This window comes from Typopeltis vanoorti, chromosome 15 (assembly GCF_054136105.1).
Source record: "Typopeltis vanoorti isolate ZY-2024b chromosome 15, IOZ_Tvanoo_1.0, whole genome shotgun sequence".
Lineage (NCBI taxonomy): Eukaryota > Metazoa > Arthropoda > Arachnida > Uropygi > Thelyphonidae > Typopeltis > Typopeltis vanoorti.
This window is the reverse complement of record NC_143563.1, coordinates 69935323-69956815: the sequence shown is the minus strand read 5'-3', so window position 1 is coordinate 69956815 and position 21493 is coordinate 69935323. Positions and strand designations below refer to the sequence as shown.

General features: G+C 35.6%; 1 protein-coding gene across 1 annotated transcript in view; it reads right to left on the bottom strand.

Annotated features, from left to right (window-relative positions):
• mdlc (RING finger protein mdlc) overlaps nucleotides 1-21493 on the bottom strand; it is a 159067-nt gene that overhangs the window by 25131 nt on the left and 112443 nt on the right. The window contains exon 7 of the mRNA XM_090404918.1: nucleotides 7818-8001. Within this exon, the coding sequence (XP_090261044.1) occupies nucleotides 7818-8001 (184 nt within the window). The remainder of the gene's footprint in view (nucleotides 1-7817; nucleotides 8002-21493) is intronic.

The window sequence follows — 21493 nt, the reverse complement described above, 5'->3', positions numbered from 1 at the left end:
TAGCCCCATTAAAATCATATATCTCAATGATTCTTCTGCAACGATTCTGCAGAAGAATCTTCAGAGAAGCATACCTCTATAAATAACTTTGACTCAGCTGGTTGCAACTGTCAGAACTCAGTAAGGGCCCCAGTGAAGGATTACTGGTGAATGCAGTCTGTTCCCCATGTTAGGAGCAACTGCAAAAAGTGTCTGTACTTTTTTGCAGTTGGGGCGGCCTACTTCCTTCACGGTCCACTCAAAGTAGCATATACAGCAGAGGAGTGGCAAACCAGCTGTATTAAATGCCTAAAATCCTCAAAGATGGATCAGCTAACAAATAGAAAAAGTAGAAATAATGCTACCATGTACAGGGAAGCTGATGCACCTAACTCAAGCCCACATAGAGTAGATGTGAAGACAGCTATGTGGAATGCAAACTTCACATATATTTTAACCATCAGTATCAGAACACTATGCAAACCTGGCAAATTAAAACTGATAGAGAGAGAGAGCTCAAACTGTTTAAATGGGAAATGAGTTGCAGAGATTCACTGGACAGGTGAGGGGGAAAAGTGAAGAAAGAAAGGTAAGAAAAGATAACCATCATAGAGAAGGTGTAGCACTAATCAACAAGCAAACGAGATATGATTATTATGGGAGATTTTAATTCAAAAAGATTCGTCAATACTCTGAAGATACAGCAGAAGTAATGGGAAAGTTTGGACATGGAGATATGAATGAGAGAGGTGAGGACTTGATTAATTTTTGCAAAATAAATCAACTGTTTATCATAAATATCTTATTCTACCACAGGCTATAGCATAAATATACCTGGACATCACCAAACAATGAAATTAAAAACTGTATAGACTATATAATCATCAATAAAAAATTGAAATATTCATTACAAAATGTCTGACAGACCATGAACTACTACCAGCCAAACTAAAAATCAGTCTTAAAAGGAATAGAACAAACCACCAAATACAAAGGAAAATAGACATCTTAAAACTCAAAAGATAACTAAACCAGATCTAATTACCAAAGAGCACTGGAAGAAAACTTGAATAATCTTATTCTAGATACAGCTTCAGTCTTGGAAAAAAGACAAAGATAAGCAGAAAAGCACTTAGGCTACCAAACAAGAGCAAATAAAGACTGAATTAGACCAGAAATTATGGATTTACGAGAAAGAAAAAGAACATCAAAATTTAATCTCTCAAAAGAAGATAATGAAGAAAACAGAATACTATAAATCTGAAAAAAGATTTTTTTTTTCAGATCAGAAAAAAGCAAAACCCACATATTTAGAAGGAAAAGCAGGAATGTGTGAAAATATATACAAAAAAACACAACTCCAAGACCATTTATGAAATAGTTAAAGAAATAACTAGAACATACTCCAACTCAGTTTCAATGTTGCAAAATGGTGGAACTACAACAAGTAGCAGTGAAACAATAAAAGACATGGACTAATCACTTTAAAGAGACATTTGCAGCTGAAGAATACAAAAGATATCCTGAATGAAGAAATATGCAGAGCAATCAAAGAATGAAAAATGATAAAGCATCAGACACAGACAATACTCAAAAAAGAAGTTCTGGAAAAAGGAGGGGAAAGCACAACAAATTACTTAAGGAAACTGTTGAAAAAAATATTAAAGAAAAGAAGTATACCAACTGACTGGAGAACAGGTCAGATCATACCCATTCACAAAAAAAAGGAGATGCCAGATCTTGCACTATTACAGGGCCATTATCCTTCTAAGTCACTGTTATAAAATATTTATGAGGATTATTCAAAACAGAGTTAAAAATTCTGATTACAAATGCCAGCCTGATGGATCCCTGGATTTCTCTGTTTACAGAAAAACCTACACATACAGGTAGATATATCACCAGCAGTCACCCCCCCACACACACACCAACAATATGGGATTATAAAAACCCTATATAACAGGGCAAAATTAATCAGTTCAGATAACAATGCTAAACCAATGGCCACAATTCCCCCCAAAAATATTAACCATAAGCTCCCTCCCTCTTCATAACAGAGATTACTCTAAATCTATCACCATTCCATATAAACAGGGTACATTTGAAAAATTAACAAAAATCCTAAGAAAATGTGACCTCAAAACCAGTTACAAACCACATAAGAAATTGGCATCTCTTATCTGCTCCACCAAAGACCAGCCAATACCCCTAGACCTACCTGGAGTATACCAGGTCCCTTGCAGTTGCAAACTGTCCTACTACTGCCAAACAGGCAGGACAGCCAATATCAGGATATCCGAACACAAGGACTACATCTAGTTCCACCAATACAGCCACTCAGGGCTTGCTGACCATGCATTGGACACCTACCACAGAATGTGGCACAGCAAGTACAAGTATGAAAGATTATTCCTTGAACCAGTCTAAGCTTTGAAAAAACTTCCCAAACCTCAACAAATTTGGGTGCGTAAGATTGCCCCAAATTTGGGAAGCTTAAATTCTAAGATCATCAGCACAACAGCCAAGATAACCCAATTTAGCCTGCTATGGGTCACCTTTAGGACAGTTGTCTTTCTTCAGCCTCATTTGCTTAGTGTGAGTGCCTGCACGCACATATTGTTTTGTGATTCCTGAGGATAGCAATTAACATTGCTGAAATATAGGTAGTTTTTATAATTAATAATTTAGTTTACATTGTCATTTCCTAAAAAATTAGAAGTATGTAATTAAAAAAGGAGTTATGCAAGGATGCCCATTCTTACCATATTTATTTAACCTAAAAGTAGTACATGTGCGAAAGCATAATAAATGGAAGAAATATAACACACTTAAAGTATGCTGATGACATAGTTATCACTGCAGACAGCCAAGAAAAATAAGAAAATATTTTGATCAAACTGCATCAAATAAGTAGCAAATATGATATGAAAATCAACTTTAGTAAAACAAAAATAATGGTAATAGGAAAAGAAAAAGGGGAGAAGGGAGAAATCCAAATGAAAATAGGAAACAATAATGTAGAACAAGTAAAAAAAATTCAATTACCTAGGCTCAGTGATCACTGAAGATCTCTTTTTTCAGAAACCATAAAATATAGGATTAGTAATGGATGGATAACAATAGGCAGACTAGAAAAAATATGGAACAATAAAAGATTAAGTAAAGAACTGAAACTAAAGATATATGAAACAATGATAATTCCCACAGTACTTTATGGCTCAGAATGCTGGATCCTAAGAAAAAAAGAAATGGATCAACTCTATGCACATTTGAGATGAAATGCCTAAGAAAAAGCAATAATATAAACTGGACAGAAAGAAAAACAAATGAAAAAGTCAGAGAAGAACTTAACTTCAAGGAAATAATAATTACAATACACCAAAAAAAGAGCCAACCAAGCTGGTTTGGACATGTTTCAAGAATGAAACCCAGAAAGACTACCAAACATTAAATGGCAGAATTGAAGGACAGCCCAGCAGAAGAAGACGACAAAAAAAAGATGGATTGACAACATAAAAGAAAGCATCCACTTAAATGCCATAAGAGAACTACACAAAAAGACAGCAGACAGAAAGAAATTATGCAATTTGTCTTTGAGGAACTCAACCTGCCATGAGCAGAAGAGGAAGAAGAGAGATAATTCTTTTCAGGTATTAGTAATACAGTCTTCTCTGCTCCTTCTCCCTTCAAGCTGTGAATACAAGTAAAAATTTGAACATTCTACCATTGACTAAATTAATTTAAAAAAAAATTAATCTTTACTAATGATCCCACCAGTGAAAAGTTGGAAAACTTTAATGCGCTAATATGGTTAGGCATCAGAAAAATAACAGACCAAACATGGTTGTTCTCGTGCTTTCTTTTCATGGTCTTTAATTAGGGCAATAAAAATAATCTACTGCTATGACATGATAAGTGCCAACGTTACTGGAATTACCACAAATGATATCTAGATATTAAAAAAAAAACAGAAAATATCAACATTTTAGGGTTATAAATGTAAATACAATGTGATAATTCACAATTTTATTACAGCAGAACGTTAACATTGACAACAGGCATCACATAAAAAAAAAAAAAAAAAAAAAAAATGCGTACCATAAGTGCATTTCAAATACAGGTAGTTTCCAACTTCATGAATTAATCTGATCCAAGCATGTATTCACCAAGCGGGACTTCTTTACTTACATACATAATGTTAAAAATAATGAAATTTGACATCAAATATTTAATTAAAGTAAAACTAGATTAGTTGTGTATAACAGTGTGCGCGCGCACATGCACACACCACAAAGAGAGAGAGAGAGAGAGAGAGAGAATGCAAATGGCATTCCCTCAATCTATCATACATTCCACTGACTAGAAAGTGCCTTAAGTCCATTATTTCTGGATCCATTCTAATATATCCTCATCCCCATGAAAAATGGGTGACCAAATCCATGCATAATAATAATCTATAATTTATGATTAAGCCCTTATACAATGAAACCATGCCTTCTTTACTTCTATATGTCAAGGTCCTCGTCCTTTAATATATAATATAGTTCGCCCACCACTTCTAGGTCCCTTCTTGGCTTTGTGCCAAGAATAGTCGATTCATGCTGAAGGGGAGAAAGAAATGAAGGACGTACGAATTGGTCACCAACATGCGAAATCACGTGCTTTCTTGTCTGTCGCTGTACTAGTACTAGCTTGATTTTTGTTATTCTCTTTTTGCATTATTTTTTTATTATTAATTTGTATGATGGATCCAGTACAGTCAACAAGTTCTATTGTTACACGTTTCAGTAGCTCTTGCAAAAGAATATTGAATAATGTGCTGACATTCTGCGAAAAAGAATCGTCAGAAGGCCGTCTTCTTGTTCCCCTTTCTCAAGTCATAAAACGTGCAAGTGCAATTGTGGGCGTATCGGGGTCGACTGTTAAAAGAATTCGTAGGGAATCAAAAGGTGAAGGTAAGCCAAAATTTAAATCTCCTAAAAAAAAAAAAAAAAAAGCGCCAGAGTAAAGAAAACCATCGAAACCGTAGCTTTGAATGATTTTGATGTAGACGTTATAAGAAGAGCTATTCACGAATTTTACATGGTCGAGAAAAGAGTGCCAACTGTTCCGAAATTGATTCCTGTGCTTAAAGAAAAAATTAATTTTCCTTGGAAAAGAGAAACTTTAAGGAAAATACTTCATGAAATCGGATTTTGTTTTAAAAAGTCCCAGAATAAAAGGAAACTTATCATGGAGCGAAGTGACATTGTTTTATGTAGAACGCAGTATTTGCACGTATTAACACTCTACGTACATTTTTCCAACTGTTATACAAGCAAAATAGTTACACTTTAAAAACAACAATGTTCGTAAAAGAAAAGTTAAATTTTCCGACCTGTAATAATAAACAAACTCAGTTTGTTTATTATTACATCCCAGAAGACAGACTGATTACCCTATTATCGGAATGGATTCTCCTTTTTCTGACATGCGCAGTAGTTTCGAGGGACCTCAAATCGGTGGGCGAACTATACAATATAATTATTATAGCAATAATGAGGAGGTTTAGGGATTACATTGCTCATAAAATCTGAACAATACCTAACACCTAAATTTCAGGTTGTCTATCACTGCTCCCAAATCTCATCCATCCTCTTCAAATTTTCCCCACCAGTATACTTTTCATCCCAACCTTGCCTATCAAATTTCTAAACCTTACTAAACCTGACTTTACGACGCTGAACTTGCTGTTACATTCACTTACCAATAATTTATTCAGATTCTCCTTTATCTCAAAGCAAAATCAATCGAATAAATGCATATGGAATAAGAGAGAAATTAGTCTGAACACTAAATTAGCTGTATACAAGATAGTGTTCAAACCAGTTTTAACTTATGGATCTGAGAGCTGGGTCAGAAGTAAAACACTTGACCAAAGACTAGAGACTGCAGATATGAGAGTTCTGAGAAAGATTAGGGAATGCGTTAGCAGAGCTAATCTCAGGTGGTATGGTCACTTAAACAGAATGGGCGAGGAAAGATTAGCAAAACAAGTGTTCTCTGCCAAGTTAGCAGGAAAACGACCCAGAGGAAGAACAAGATATAGGTGGATTGATACGGTAAAAAGTGCCTTAGACTATAGAAATATAAGATCTGATAATGTTGGAGTCTTGACAAGTAACAGACTGATCTGGAGGAAAATTGTAGATAGGAAGTTAGTAATGATGTAAATTTTTCATGTAGTACTATCATATCCTGTACGTCCCTTGAGGGTACATGGCAGGAATTTGATGATGCAAAATCTAGTCCTGACAACTTCTGTTTGACTTGCTTGTTCTTCCGAAGTTTATTTTCCAGACTTTCGTATCCTCTTATCAAGCATGCTTATATAAATCTTACTAGGAATTCAGCAGAAAAATCGCTATGTAATTTTCATATTCAATTTTATTTCCTTTTTTTTTTATAGATAGGTACTATACTACAGGTGCTCTATACCAATCATCCAGAATTTGACCTGAATTATGCAATAATCACTGTTAAAACTTTTATGCATACACATGTGAGCATTTCTGGTTAAATATCATCTAAATATTTGATCAGATTCTAGATATTCTAGAATTAAAGATGCTATAAATATTTCTGGAAAGGCAGCTACTTCAGCTATCTTTCCACATTTCATGTTTCTGATGACTTTTCTACTTCCAGTATTGATATATACTCCTGAACTTCTTCTGAATATTTTCAAGAGGAATTCAGAAGTATATATTAATACTACATTTCTCTTGATTATTTTCTATCCTATTCTGTCATTTTAACAATTTTTTAAAGTAATTACTTCAAACATTGGGAATATCTATCTTCAATCACATGAAGATAGACATTTCTTATGTAGCCTTCATTATCTCCAATTCCTTTAGGGCACTTTACTCCATTTCTTAGTTGTTTTTTTTTAGAGTAACTAAAGAACGTTGTTACTTTCATGATATTTCTCTTCTATATTCTTACTGAAGTCTTCCGGCAACTTGTTTTGCTACTTTAACATGTAGCTGTTGGAATTTTTGATATGATCACATGATTTCTTCTTTTCCACAAACACCCCACCCCCCTCCAACCTTGAGTTCCTTACAAAAAGTTGCAAACCCACAGTACAGCAGTATCACAGGTTAAGAGTTAAATAATATAGAAACACTGTTCTAGAGATGAAATATAAAGTGTCTATACTCTTCTGCTTTAAACTTTGAGGATGATATTTTCTCTATCTGTCCTCAAGTGCACAGATGAAGTCTTATCAAAGTAAAGCAAAGATTCAGGCCTCCATGGAGTTAAGAGACTCATTGTGGGAGGTCCTTCCTAGGAAACACAAAGTCTATCATACCACTCCTTGAACTCATTGACTGTTCTTGCTCTCACCACTCTATCAGGCAATGCATTCCATGGTTCAACCACTCTTCATGCAAAGAAACCACTCCTCACCCTCTTGCTCACAGCCTCCTTTTGCAACCTCCAGGAATGGCTTGTCATCGATTAATTTCAAATTAATTAAATCGATTAATTTCAAATTTTCTTTGAACAGGAAGAATGGCCATTTGTGTAACTACAGTTATTCATTAACAGCAAGCTATTGATAGACTAACCTTTTTAAAAATAAAATATTAATAAGAGAGAGAAAATGTGCACTGGAACTTACAGATCAACCACAATAGTGTCAAACCTATATCAGCCAATTCATTAATGATTCACTCAGACCTCAATGAACTTCAAGATGAGAATCATTACTACATAGAAACAATCATGTTGATGAATAAATGAATTTTACATTAAAATTAAATTATACAAGAAAATGAAGATTGTCTTACTTAGTAACAACAGGATTTTTGAAGGACTCCCGACATATGAAACACTTGAAGGGCAATATATCGTCATCAGAATCAATTTCATATTTTGTAGAATCCTCTTCCCCATATGTATTATTAGCCATTTCCAGTTCTAACTGCCAACCATGCTTGTAATCTGAACGATCATGCATAAATTTGCAGCTATCTGAAATGAATGTTTAAAAATCTAACTTATTAAATATTCAAGGTTTAAAAATTATAATTGAGTTCAGTATACACATTAGTGTTAGTAATTTGCATCTGTTTTAAGGATGGTACAGCTAATCAAATATCTAAATAATTAATCTCATTCATTAAAAAATCGGGTACTGCAATAATGTAAAAAGCTTGATCCGAAGACTTGGTGAGAAAGACAAATTCCAGTGATTAGCAAGCTAGCTATTAGCTATCTGGAGTTATGATTGAAGCAACTTAAGCTAGTCTATTATGCCCGTTAACTTCTGGCTGGTTTGTTTGTTTTGTGGGATGAAAACCAGTTACCAGGAAGAAAAGCCCTGTCACCCTGGGACTAAGTGATTCTACAGTGAACCATTCATGATAAGGCTAATACAATTTGTAAGAGTGCTCAATTGTCCATGAATCTCAGCATGACCAGAGTAATGAAATCTTGATCTCATGCAATTGAGAAAATGGAAAGAATGCTGGCTATATGGATCAATCAAAACCAGCAGAACATACCTTTATCTGAAGCAGTCATACAATGGAAGATGAAGAATTTGTATGAAGATCTAATCTTTAAAGGTATCTGTGGCATAACTATAAATAAATTTATACTACAAATACAAATTGTACTACAATAAACTACAAATTTATTATTTGTATGAAGATCTGACAAAAGATGAAAAGCAACTGACCTTTTGCTGCGAGTTGTGGGGGTGGTTTGACCGATACAAGAGTTACTATGCATTCCACAATCTCAACAGGACTGGCAAGGCTGCAGCTGCAGATCACATTGCCACTGAAAAATTTCTGATCTATTCAAAGCAAAGATAGTAGGAGGTTACACCAAAGTAAGTGTTTAATCTAGATAAAACTGGTCTGTTGGAAGCATATGTCCAGTCATACCTACATATCCAATGAAGAGAAGATGGCACCTGGGTTTAAAGCTGCCAAAGACCACTGAATGTTGCTTTTGAGATGCAATGCTTTTGCAACTACAAAATAAGACCTCTCATGGTGTATTAATCAGAAAATCCATCACAAAATTGCCTGTTGTTTGGTGAGTGAATAAGAAGGGGCTAGGTAACATCATAGATTTTGAGTGAATATTAGGAGAGTTGCATGAAGATTGAAAGTCTATTGTGAAAATGCGAAGATTCCCTTCAAAATCCTTCCTATTCTGGATAATGTGCCTGGTCACCCATTAAATGTTCCTGATTTCAGTTAAAATATTATTATTATTATTTTGGTAAAATCCACGGAGTCAATAGACTCATCATGGACAAGACTATTGTTTGGTGATTGAATAAGAAGGGCTGGATAACATCACAGATTTTGAGTGAATATTTTTCAGGAGAGTTGCATGAAGAATTGAAAGACTATTGTGAAAATGAGAAGATTCATTTCAAAATCCTTGCTATTCTGGATAATGTGTCTGGTCAACCCATGAAATGTTGCTGATTTCAGTGAAAATATTATTATTATTATTATTTTGGTAAAATCTACGGAGTCAACAGACTCATCGTGGGAGGCCCACTCGACCGTATAAAAAAATCTACTCCTCGCACTCTTCTTCCTTCATACAATTTCCATGGACAACTTGCTCTTCAAATCTTAACATCCACTCCTTTTAAAATTCCTTCTGTATCAATCTGATATAATTCTTGAACTAACTTGAAGGTCTGTCATATCTCATCTTTTGCTCCCATCCACCAACCTCTGTAATCTACATTCCCTCAAATGTTCTTCATAACTAATACTCCAGAGTCCTGATATCACTTTGGTCATTGTCTCTTTGGACCCTCTCTAGTGTTTCCACATCATAATGAAAACTATGTGACCAAATTTGAACATATTTAGGAGTTGTTTCTCCCACCTAACACAATGTCACTCCTACAACCCATTGATCAAGGTACCTTTTAAAGCCTATTATCTGTGACAAATCTTCTCTAGGCTTATCAAGGAATTCAATGCATGTGACAATCTTAACATCAAAGAATTTTGGCAGCAATTTAACATCAAGCTGGCAATTGATACCATTTGCGATCCAGGAATGAACTCACTCCTCATTATTTGAACAGTATGTGTGGAAGAAACTATGACCTGAGGCTGTAAACATTGTTAGAGGTTCAATGCTGGTGAATGATATTACCGGCACAAAGAAACTTATTGCTAACATAGCTCATCAGATTAGATTTGAGGAGATCGACAAAGAAAATGTGGAAGAGTTGCTTGAATCACATCAGGAGGACCTGAGCAATGAAGATCTTCTGGCTATGGAAAAGAGTTGGTAAGAAATCTGAGTCAAGTCCTGTAGAGGTTGAGAACTTTGAAAACGCTCACAACGAAGGTCATGTAACATGACTCTGACCACATGAGAAGTTTTAAAGTAAAAAGGGAGAATTGAAAACATCCTTAAATGCTACAAGGATATCTACAATCAAGAAATGAAAACTGCAAGTTAGGTTTCCATTGAAATATTCTTGCAAAGGCAGCCTTCAACTTCAGCATGCCAGTTAAACAAGATGTGGTTACAATGTATTAATGTTGATTTATTTACTATTCTTATATTAAAGCATATTTATGAAAAATAAGTGCATTTTCAACTAAATTAATATTGAAAGATCAGAATCTCGTTCGTTTGGGAGTGCAACACCTATCATCCTAAGCTATAAGCATCCCATTTTACGTTTTTTTGATACATGCTGCGACTCTCGACACAATTCCAACATATGAGAGTGTATTAAATCAGTAAAAATTAATCTACTCCTACATCACACAAATATATAATTATAAAAAAGACAAAAAAAAAAAAAAAGAACATTCAAGACTACACTGTATATAGTACACAGTTGAAATATTTGAAATGAGCTAGCATCCAATATCCAAGGCAGCAAGTGCATTACAACACTACAACCTGCTAAAACTAGATCAAATAATAGATACATGGATGAACCTTCTACCTCATTGATAGACAGATGTTTTGGTAAAGATTACAGATCTCAAAATACTTTCTGGTAATTACTTTAAAATCAGAGGTTGTAATCAGCTCATGGCATTGGTCATATTGCACCTTGAAAACTTGAAATAAACTAATCTTGACTGAAGCAAAAAAATAACTATAATACTCCTGGTATAAATTACAATAGCTTGTTCTAAACTAGTACTTACAGAGCCAGTATGTGGTGCTGATGAGAAAAGTAACTCACTATTCACTCATATGATTCGAGACATGCACGTACAGCTTACATACTATCTACCTGATGATAACAACATTTCTAATTTATCCTTCAGCACATGAAGGTTAGGCAATTTAAAAACCATCACAAGGCTCAGTAATGGCAAACATTGCTGTTTACAATCATACAACTGAATTAAAGATGCCAAGAAATTATATTCTTAGTTTAATCCTTTATCCAAGTGTAAGCAAGCAAAGTTTGTACATGAAGTAACTTCATGACTGGGCAACTTGTATATGACTTCACGTCACTTGCCTTAGTATCCTATAAGGTAAAGCACATTTCCTTCCTGATGTCTTTAATACTATACATTATGGGAAGGGTCACCACCCAGACCAATTTCAACCTATATTGAGGTCTCGTTAGTGGGAGTCATACCTTGGATAAAGGATTAAACCAAGAATAATTTCTTGGCATATTTCTAATATAACCAAGTAGAAAAACTTTCAACAATCATACAAATGGTAACAAGCTAGACAGAAAGACAAGTTAGAAAGAACATACTTATATCTTATTTAATGCATGAACTGGATGGATGTATTGTGCCTTCTGAACTTCATAAATTAATGACAAAGAATAAGCTGCATGACATAAGCAGCAGTGACCATACAAATATCCACTATTTCTTGTCAGTTACCTAATAGCCAAAAGGACATTCTCACCATCAACTGCAATTAGTGCTGTACCAAAAGTGGCAAAAGAATACCTTGTGATGTCTGACTGCATGTAATAATTGCTTAGTTCTTGATTTAGAGATGAGAATATAACTTATGTGAGAGAGAGACTTCTCAACTCTCAGTTTGAGAGGAAGGAATATTAGACCTCACTAATTTTCTGAATTATAGGGATATATGCTGCTTGAAAAAGTCAAAGGACTCTCCCCCCCCCCCATGGGCAAGGAGCATTGTGCCATGTAATGAGTCATGTATTTGTAGCCAGTATAAATTGGAGGAATATGATGCTCTCAAGTCAGTGCAACTGTGTCCGGGTGAAATGGCTACGAGAAGAGAACTGACGGAGTTTGAAAGAGGCATTGTGATAGAATGCCATGTTGCAAGTCCATCTGTTTGGCAAACTGTTGACAAATTGGACCATTTCAGGTCAACAATCAGTGATATCAAACTGAATTGAAGCATAGAGAGTCAACTGCAAGTCCTACCCACAACACTCACTGAACATGACCGTAGGGTGCTATGAAGGACCCCGAACCAACATGTGTTGTCGTCTGCATTCAGTGGGATGCCGAACTTTGGAAAGCTGTGTTATGGAGGAACAAAACCCTCCACCGAGCACATGAACGGGTGTGGCAGATGCTCGGCGGACATCTCTTAGCAATGTGCATAAACCCCATATAAATGTGTATTCTGTTTTTCCTGTTTTGGCTTCAGACCTCTATTTGTGGAGCCACGAACACTGAACTTCAAGAGGTATCTGAACATTCTGGACAAGACAATGCAATGCTTCCTACTTTGTGACATTTCTATGGAACCGACCATTATCGCTTTCAGTAAGACAATACACCGTGTCATTAGGCTGTTGCTGTAACTTGTGGATTGTGGATATGAATCACAGAGTCCTGATCTCAATTCTACCAAACACATGTGGGATGAACTAGAGCATTGGGCGAGGTCAATGGTCATCTGTCCCCACAACAGTTCAGGACCTCATTATATGCCTACAGGAAGAATGGTCCAAAATACCTATTGATCACTATCATAAGCTTATGGAAAGTATGACTTCACAGTGAAAGAGGTCCTTTATATTATTAAGGTGGGCACCATGGCTGTTTGTTCCTCACACTATAGCAGTGTAGAATGGAAGGAAGAAAAAATATATGGCAAAATGGAAATTATATAGTTACTAAGAGATAATTTCCTGAAAAGAGCACACGATGGAGAGGACTTGGGGGGGGGGGGGGCATCGGATCTGGTAATAGCATCAGAAAATCTATCTGTAATTCCAGTAACTTTACTGGAATTATAGATCAGGAAAAGCGACCTGTCTTATCTTGGGAGGTTGCGCAATATGTTGAATTTTCAGAAAATGGATTATGCAGAATTACAAAGCTGGCAATCATGACAAACTTAGGAGGCAACTTAAAGGAATGCGGCATAAGAAGCAGCCAAGAATTGTTTGAGTGAGTGCATACCTAGAATCAGGATGATAAACTGAGTAGGGATTAAATGGATGGCTAGCAAATATAAAGCAGGCGCTACAAAAAAAAAAAAAAAAAAAAAACATTGTGAAAGGAATATAAAAAGAAAGCCGATTAGCATGTTCATGAGCAACATAAAGCACAAGCAAGAAGGTGAATTAGTATAGTAAGGAAAGCTAAACCAGATTTTGAGAGAAAATTAGCTAAGCAGGCCAAAGTAGATCCAAAATAGTTTTTGGGTTTACTTCGTAAGAGAAAGAATGATTATGGAAATATCGCTTTACTCGGTGCTGATGGAAGGAAAGTGACAGAAAAAGAAGAAATAGTTCAGTTACTAAGTGATCACTTTGCAAGGGAATATCATCCAGATGGTGACTTTTGCAGTTACTTATATGAGCATTGAGGTAGATGAAGTGGAGGTACTCAGTATATTGAAAAATATCAATGTGAATACAGCACTGGGCCTGGATGGTATGTTGGCTTGTGTGCTACAAGTATAAGTGAAATGACAGTGCCTCTGATGAAGTTGCTTAACTTAAATCTCAGCCCCAGCAAGTTCCAAGGGAGCAGACTGAGAACAAGATAATTCCATTACATAAAGATAAAATATCTTTAGAGTGGTAAGTAAAATTAAAATTAAAGTAAACAGGAATGGGTGGATAGGAATATGATATACCCTATAAGGACTGTATTGCTTTGTAAAAGATAGGCCTTGCCTCAGCAATTTATTCACATTTTATAATAAGGTGACAGTGGAATTGTGTAGCTCAGTGGATGTGGCATTTGCACACCACGGCACTTGGCCGCATGAAGGAAGACTTGGTTTTGAGTCTAGTTGGCAACTAGAGGAAATTTTTCTAAGCCTTTTTTCGACCGGTTCCGGAGTTAGTCGATCTCTGGCACGGGCAAGCGGGTTTTTCCTCCCGGAAACTCGGGTTTTTGTCCCGTAATCTCAAGAAAATCAACCGTAGAACCCACATTATTTCAGACATTAAATATATTGTGTTAGGGTTAGGAACCACGAGATGGCGGCACATTTGAGCCGTCTCTCTTCACTGTGCACCGCTTAATTTGTGATAGCCTTGGGCTATCTATCTCTGATTGGTACCAGTGGAGATTGAACTGCCCACTCAGTCTCCGAAAGTTAGATAGGGCTAAATGGCCTCGCCTACTCCCCGTATACGGGAATAAAAAGGCGTTAGCTGATTTTTTTTTGATGGAATTCGATAAACAGAATGACTACACTATGATAATACTGGACTTGGTCAAGACCTTTGACAGAATACTGCATCGATAATTATTACATAAGTTGGAGCAAATGAGAATGGATATGAGGTTAGTGGCATGGATGGAGAGGATAGCTGAAAGATAGATATCAGAGGGTGGTGTATGGTGGAGTGGAATCAAGGCGATCAGGATGACTAGTGGAGTGCCCCAGGGCTCTATACTAGGACCACTGCTCTTTAATTTGTACATTAACGATATAGTGGAAGATTTGAAAGGAGGATAGGGGGTATTCAGTTGTTCACTGATGATACAAAACTGAGGAGGGCAACAGTTGATAAATGTCATATACACATCTCGCATGATGACTTAATTGGCAGTGTGGGCAAATGACAATGGTTATTGATTTAATGTTGTAAAATATAAGATAATACACTTTGGGATGAAAAATTACATGCTTCATACCATAGTGATGGTACTAGTTTATAGGAAATTGATGAGGCTAGGGATCTGGGTGATGATGGTGGATAGAGATTTGAAATTCAGAGGACATATTGCAAGAGTTTCAAAATAGCTCAGAAGATTACTTGGATATAGAACACATTGACAAGTGAAGTCTCTGTTTAGAAGGTTTTGATTCAGCCACATATTGACTACTGTGCACAGATCTGGTCACCTGTGTTTCTTGGGGATCAATAGGTAGTAGAGAGGATTCAGAGATGAGTGATCAAGTTGGTGACAGATCTGTAGAATATTTCCGATGAGGTTAGAATGAAGGTATGTGGGTGTTGCAAAGTTTAGCTAACAGGCATAGGAGGGGGGGGGAATGATAGAACATTATAAGTTACTAAAGAGAATCTATAAGATTGATACAAAGGAAATTTTTTAGTATATCAGGAGTTGGGGGAAAACAAGGGATCACACTTGGAAGTTGTTTAAGAGTGTGGTTAGTAAGGATGTGCAAACTAGGTTCTTTACTTAGAGTGGTGAATGAATGGAATGGATTGCTGGAGGTGGTTGTGTGCACCTAACAGTAAACAACTTTAAAGAGATATATGACAGGTATTATGTTAATGGATAGCATGGGTCTCCCACAGTGAGTATTTTGACTCAGTGGAGTAAATTATTATTATAATAATAATAATAATTTGGTTATGAAGCAAGAGAGTAGAGAATAGTATTTTTTGTACCATTTTCTTAGAATATTTATTGCTCACAAGTAGTTGAAGTAGGAACTTTAATTATTCCTTCCCCCATCATCATCTCTTGCAATAGAGATCAGATAGATTTTTTTTTAACATATGTATAATACCTAGTTTTTCTGATATATGGCATAATGAAGATGAGTGTAGATAAGCGCCTGTATAAGCAGGCCTACAGTATATCCTAAGAGAGAATCCTCCTTCAGTTTTTTTTGAAATTTAGAACATCTAGGAAAGGTACTAGTTTTCCTTCATTTTCAAGTTCCAAAGTGAAGTTCATTTTATGATGGAAGTAGTTGATAGATGAAAGAAAATCGTGTAACTCAGCAACACTATTTTCAGATAGGACATCATCTACTTATCTCCACTATATCGAAGGCTTTTTGTTTGTAGATGTGAGGTAATGTTTTTCTAAGTTTTCCCATAAGTTGGCATGTGGTTGAGAGAGAGGGTTTCCCAATGGGAAATCTGCATAGAGTTCAACTGTTTCTTAAGACTGTAGGCCAAATGACTATGTTGTCTAACAAATCATTGGTCTCTTCATGATTTGTCTAAAGCTGGATAGTTACATGTAAATTTTCCCATTCCATTTGAAATAATTAGTGGAGGCAATGTCTAAAAATTGAGTGGTGTCAGGAGGAAACAGATCATCTGTAAGTTCCATGACTCCATCCACTGGAACATTGATGAACAAAGATACAACTTGTTGAAAGTTTTTCCATTTGGTTATACAAGAAATTATATATTTGGTTTAATCGTTTATTCAAGTGTAAGCAAACAAGTTTGTGCCTGAACTATTTTCAGCACTGGGGCAACTTGTGGTAAAGGTGGTATGACTTCACATCACTTGTTTGCTTACGCTTGGATAAAGGATTAAACCAAATATATAATTTTTTGTATAACCAAGTGCAAAAACTTTCAACAACTTTCTCTAATCCAGAGTATTTTAATAATAAGGTGTGAGACCTTTTGGTAACTCGTATATGAAAATATGACTTCTGCATTACTTCAACCTTGGTATCACCTCTGGGTCTGGCTCCCACTCAAGAGACCTCAATAAAGGTCGAAACCAGTCTGGGTAGTAACCCTTCCCATAATGCATAGAATCATACATGTCTGCAAGGATATGTGCTTTGCATTATGGGATGCTAAGGCAAGTGATAGGGAGTCATACCATCTTTACCACGAGTTACCCCAGTCCTGAAAATAGTTCAGTTGTAAACTTGTTTGCTTACACTTGGATAAAGAATTGAACCAAAGATACAACATCTAGACTAGCTAGAATATCTGATGGTAAGATTGAAATTTCCCCTAGTTTTTATACAATGTTGCGAGTTTTTAATGAAGGCATTGAGATGTCTGACGTGGTTTTCTTTATAAGATTTGCAAGATGTTTTGATAACAGATAAGTAGGTGAAAACTAATGCCATCTATAATCAGCTGAAGAGGAATGTCTTGTGCACCTTGGGTGTTCCATATAGTCGTGGAGTTAAAGGGTGCAGAAATTTGTAGGCTACATGACTATATTGCATAACAAATCATTTATTATTTTTTTGTTCACTTTTTAGTCTTGACAAAGCTGGACAGTAGGCTAGCAAAACTAGTAGGCGTTCTTGTACATAGTTGTATTAAACAGATGGTCTTATATAAGAATAAGTTTTGTGTTTATTAAATCATTAGTCTCCTCATGATTTGTCTCAGTAGGGTCGTAAGAGGTAGGTGTTTGCTTATTATTACAGTCAATAAACACAATTTCTCCTTATAATTGATTTTTCTGGTCAAAAGTCTACATATTCATCAAGAGCATATTCTATTTGTTGTGCTGTGGAGTCAATCTTAACTCATGAACTATCCTTTATCAGCAGTGGTAAGGATGTACTAGATGAACAAAATAAACGAACAGTAAACCCCCAATCTGATCATACAAAAATACTGAGTCATCATAGGTTAAAGGAATCTCAGAAAGACCTGAAAGTTCTTTATAAGAAATGCTGTGAAACCTTAACTTGCAGACCTAATTTTAATAAAAGTGACTATTTACACAATCCTGATTTGGGAAAGTTGTTTTTCTTATTGCTAAGCATATACCTTAAGTTTTTATTTGTCTTTTAAGTTAATTGCAAGAATTTAGGTAGTCATCACCTAATTATGCAGTAATGGCTAGAAATCATGAAATGTAAATACATAATGTAAAACAATGTAATAATAGTGCAAACATGCTATTCTTACATTGTCAGATGCTCTGGAATATGCATAATGAAATAGTAGTACCTCAGCAGTTCAATTACATTAAAAAAATACTGGGTAACAGTATTGTTAAATTGTGAATGAAGATATTTTGTATGTTTTAATACTTCATTCACATTTAACATAATCCACCATGTTATAGCAAGACTTGTAAATATTATTTGTTGTTAGTCTCTTGCTTGTAATATATTATTCACATAAATGCTTTCAGTTTTGTTTGTTATTTATTAATTATTTAATCTTGGAATATGTAATAATAATGAAAAGACTCTATATAAATATGTCATTCATTTTATTTAGTTTATTCTGTAAAATTTATTATAAGAAACTGTGTGTAAGTAAATTCAAATGTATATTATATGAATTGTGATATATCTTCTTTTTTTTTTTTTATTTCTGTATGTAAGAGTGATTTTATGTAATTCTTCTGAATGCATTTGATTGGCTGATGAAGGAGAAATGGAGTTTGTTTTTAGTCAGCATGTGTTTAGAACGTGAACGGCTGTGATATGGAGCGAAGCTAGATGTAAGCGGAACTGGCTAAAACCAGATTTTGGCAGGAAGAATAAAGGATTTTAATTGGAAAACGAAAGTAAAGAAAGGAGAAGCGTTCAGGACAGCGAAGAGTGAAGTAACGGGTGGCAAGAAGGGGATTTGGGAAATGCCGTAAATCGATTAAGAAAGGACCGGGAAATTAATAGGCAATTCGGAATATTTCTACGGAATTCTAAAATTACGATGGATTCCAATTGTTTTGAGGAAGAATAATGCAAGGCTGAATTTAATGCATAGAAGAAAATAAGGAATAAGTAGATTACCTGAAACAAATGCATCAAGACTTGTGAAACTCTATGTTTAATATTTCAGTTATTATAGTGAAGATTTCTTTTGAATAGTGGTACTTCAAAGTAATAGTTAACTATTACTAAGTGTGCCTATGGTAATTCCAGTGTGTAAAAGGTGTAACCTGGTAAGAGCAGTCCTTTTTGTATTTCAGTGTGAAGAAATAAGAGTTAGCTTCGCCTGATATATCTTAACATTAACTGTAGTGTTCTACCAAAAATAGCCGAAGTATGGAGCTTTAAAGTGTTTCCCCTTGAAATGATAACTGCCTCATAATTAAATTAAGTGTTTGTTGACTAAGAGACAATTAGAGAATTTTACCTTAAGGATAATTACTGCAAAAATTCTGGAACATTGAACTGTGTGAACCATTTTCAATTATTCAGAAGAATATAGAATTGACAGCTGAATGTTAGATGCCTAATGTTTTATGTTTGTTATGAGTATTTGAACTAAGCTGATGTATAAAAGAATTGAATTATCTCATTGAATAGAGACAAGTTGTGATGATAGTATTTAAGCGTTGAAGAATAAGATCTGTAAATTTAACTTCAATCTTTAAACCAAACCGAGAGGCTACTAGTGTCTTAGAGATATTTTGGATATTGTTCAATTAGATTATCTTGCTTAGAAAATTATGCTTAAATGTACATGCTCTATAACCCTGTATTAAATGTTTATTTTATTGAATTCATTCGTTGTTTGCCTGATTTTTCTTCATTGCACCGCTCATAAAACTTATTCAAACCTTGCAGAAGCCATAAATGATAATATTAACCTTGGCCTGTAAGGTATACGGAGAGTTCATCGAACGACAATTCGTCGCAAATGCAATTCATCGAAAAAGCAGTTCACCGAAAATTTAAAATTTTCGGAAATGTTATGAGAAAATTGATCCATTTAGAACAAAACCTGAACCATGAATAAGGAGATTACAATGCTACTTTCATAGGGAAAAATTATAGAATAATATGGTTCTTATAGTCTTTCTTGTCCGATAACTGTTTCATGTCAGATGATATAGATGATATAGCTAGTGGGATTGAATGTGATGGGTATAGTGTGTTCAGGAATGACAGGGAGAATAAAATGGGGGGGAGGAGTATTGTTGATGATAGCTGATGAGCTACAGCCAAGGAGAATAGAGAAAAGAGCACATTTGAGGCCATTTGGTGTGAGATTGTGGCTAGCAGAACTAAATATACAATTGGGTGCTGCTATAGACCAGGTGATGGAAAAGATGGTTGTGACAGTATGCACAAGCAAATAGAAGAAATGAGTGGAAGGAGGGTGATTATTATGGGAGATTTCAACTATGGTCGCATTGATTGGAGTGAGGAGAGGACACACGGGAGGAAGGAATTGGATTTTATGCGGTTATTAAGGGATAACTATCTGCGACAGCATGTAATGGAAAATACTAGGGGTCAGAGAGTGCTTGATCTAGTAATTACATCTGAGGATTTGGCTGTAACAAATATAACCACATTGCCACCAATCGGTGAGAGTGATCATAGGGTCTTGACTTGGGAGGTGGCTAAAGGTGTAGAATTTTCAATTAAGACAGGGTACATGTGGAATTATCGGGCTGGAAAGTATGACAAGCTTAGGAGTTTGATTGGCTCAGTGCCATGGCATGTACAACTGCAAGGACTAGAAGTTGATAGTGCATGGGAGGTGGTTAAGAAGTGCTTGCATGAAGCAATGGCTGACTGTATACCTAGAGTCCGAATAATAAATCAAGTAGGGGTTAAATGGATGAATAACACCATTAAGCTTGAGCTGCAAAAAAAGAAACGACTATGGAGGGAATTTAAGGAGAAAGGTGACCGGCAGGCACATGAACGGTATAAAGCGCAGGCCAGAAGGGTGACGAGTGTGGTAAGAAAAGCAAAAAAGGATTACGAAAGAACATTGGCCATGCAGGCTAAAGAGAATCCTAAACAGTTTTTTAGATATGTAGCAAGTAAAAGGAAAAATGTACATGGCAGAATGATTTTAAAGAATGCCGATGATAGGGAGGTAACTGAATCAGTTGAGATAGCTGAGTTACTGAGTGAGCACTTTGCAAGAATATATCATCCAGGTGGTGACATTGCAGAAACGAATAAACCAGTAGATTATACGGGAATTGTGGTGAATAAAGTGGAGGTGAGTAGTCTCTTGCATAACCTCAATGTCAATACATCTGTGGGGTTGGATGGTATACCAGCTCGTGTAGTACGAGAAGCAGCTAATGAATTGTCAGTACCCTTGACCATTTTGTTTAATTTGAGTCTCGGGTCTGGGTTAGTCCCGAGCGGGTGGAAGGAGGGGAAAATAGTTCCAATGCATAAAGGTGGTTCCAAGACCGCTGTTGTAAATTACCGACCGATTAGCATATCAGGAATCATTGTCAAGGTCTTAGAGAAATTAGTCAAGAAAAGAATACAGGATTGGATAGATGAAAATGGGATATTGTATGAGGGACAACATGGTTTTGTGAAGGGTAGATCATGCCTCAGTAACTTGCTTATGTTTTATAACACAGTGATGGCTAAACTTTACAGTGATACTACTGGACCTTGC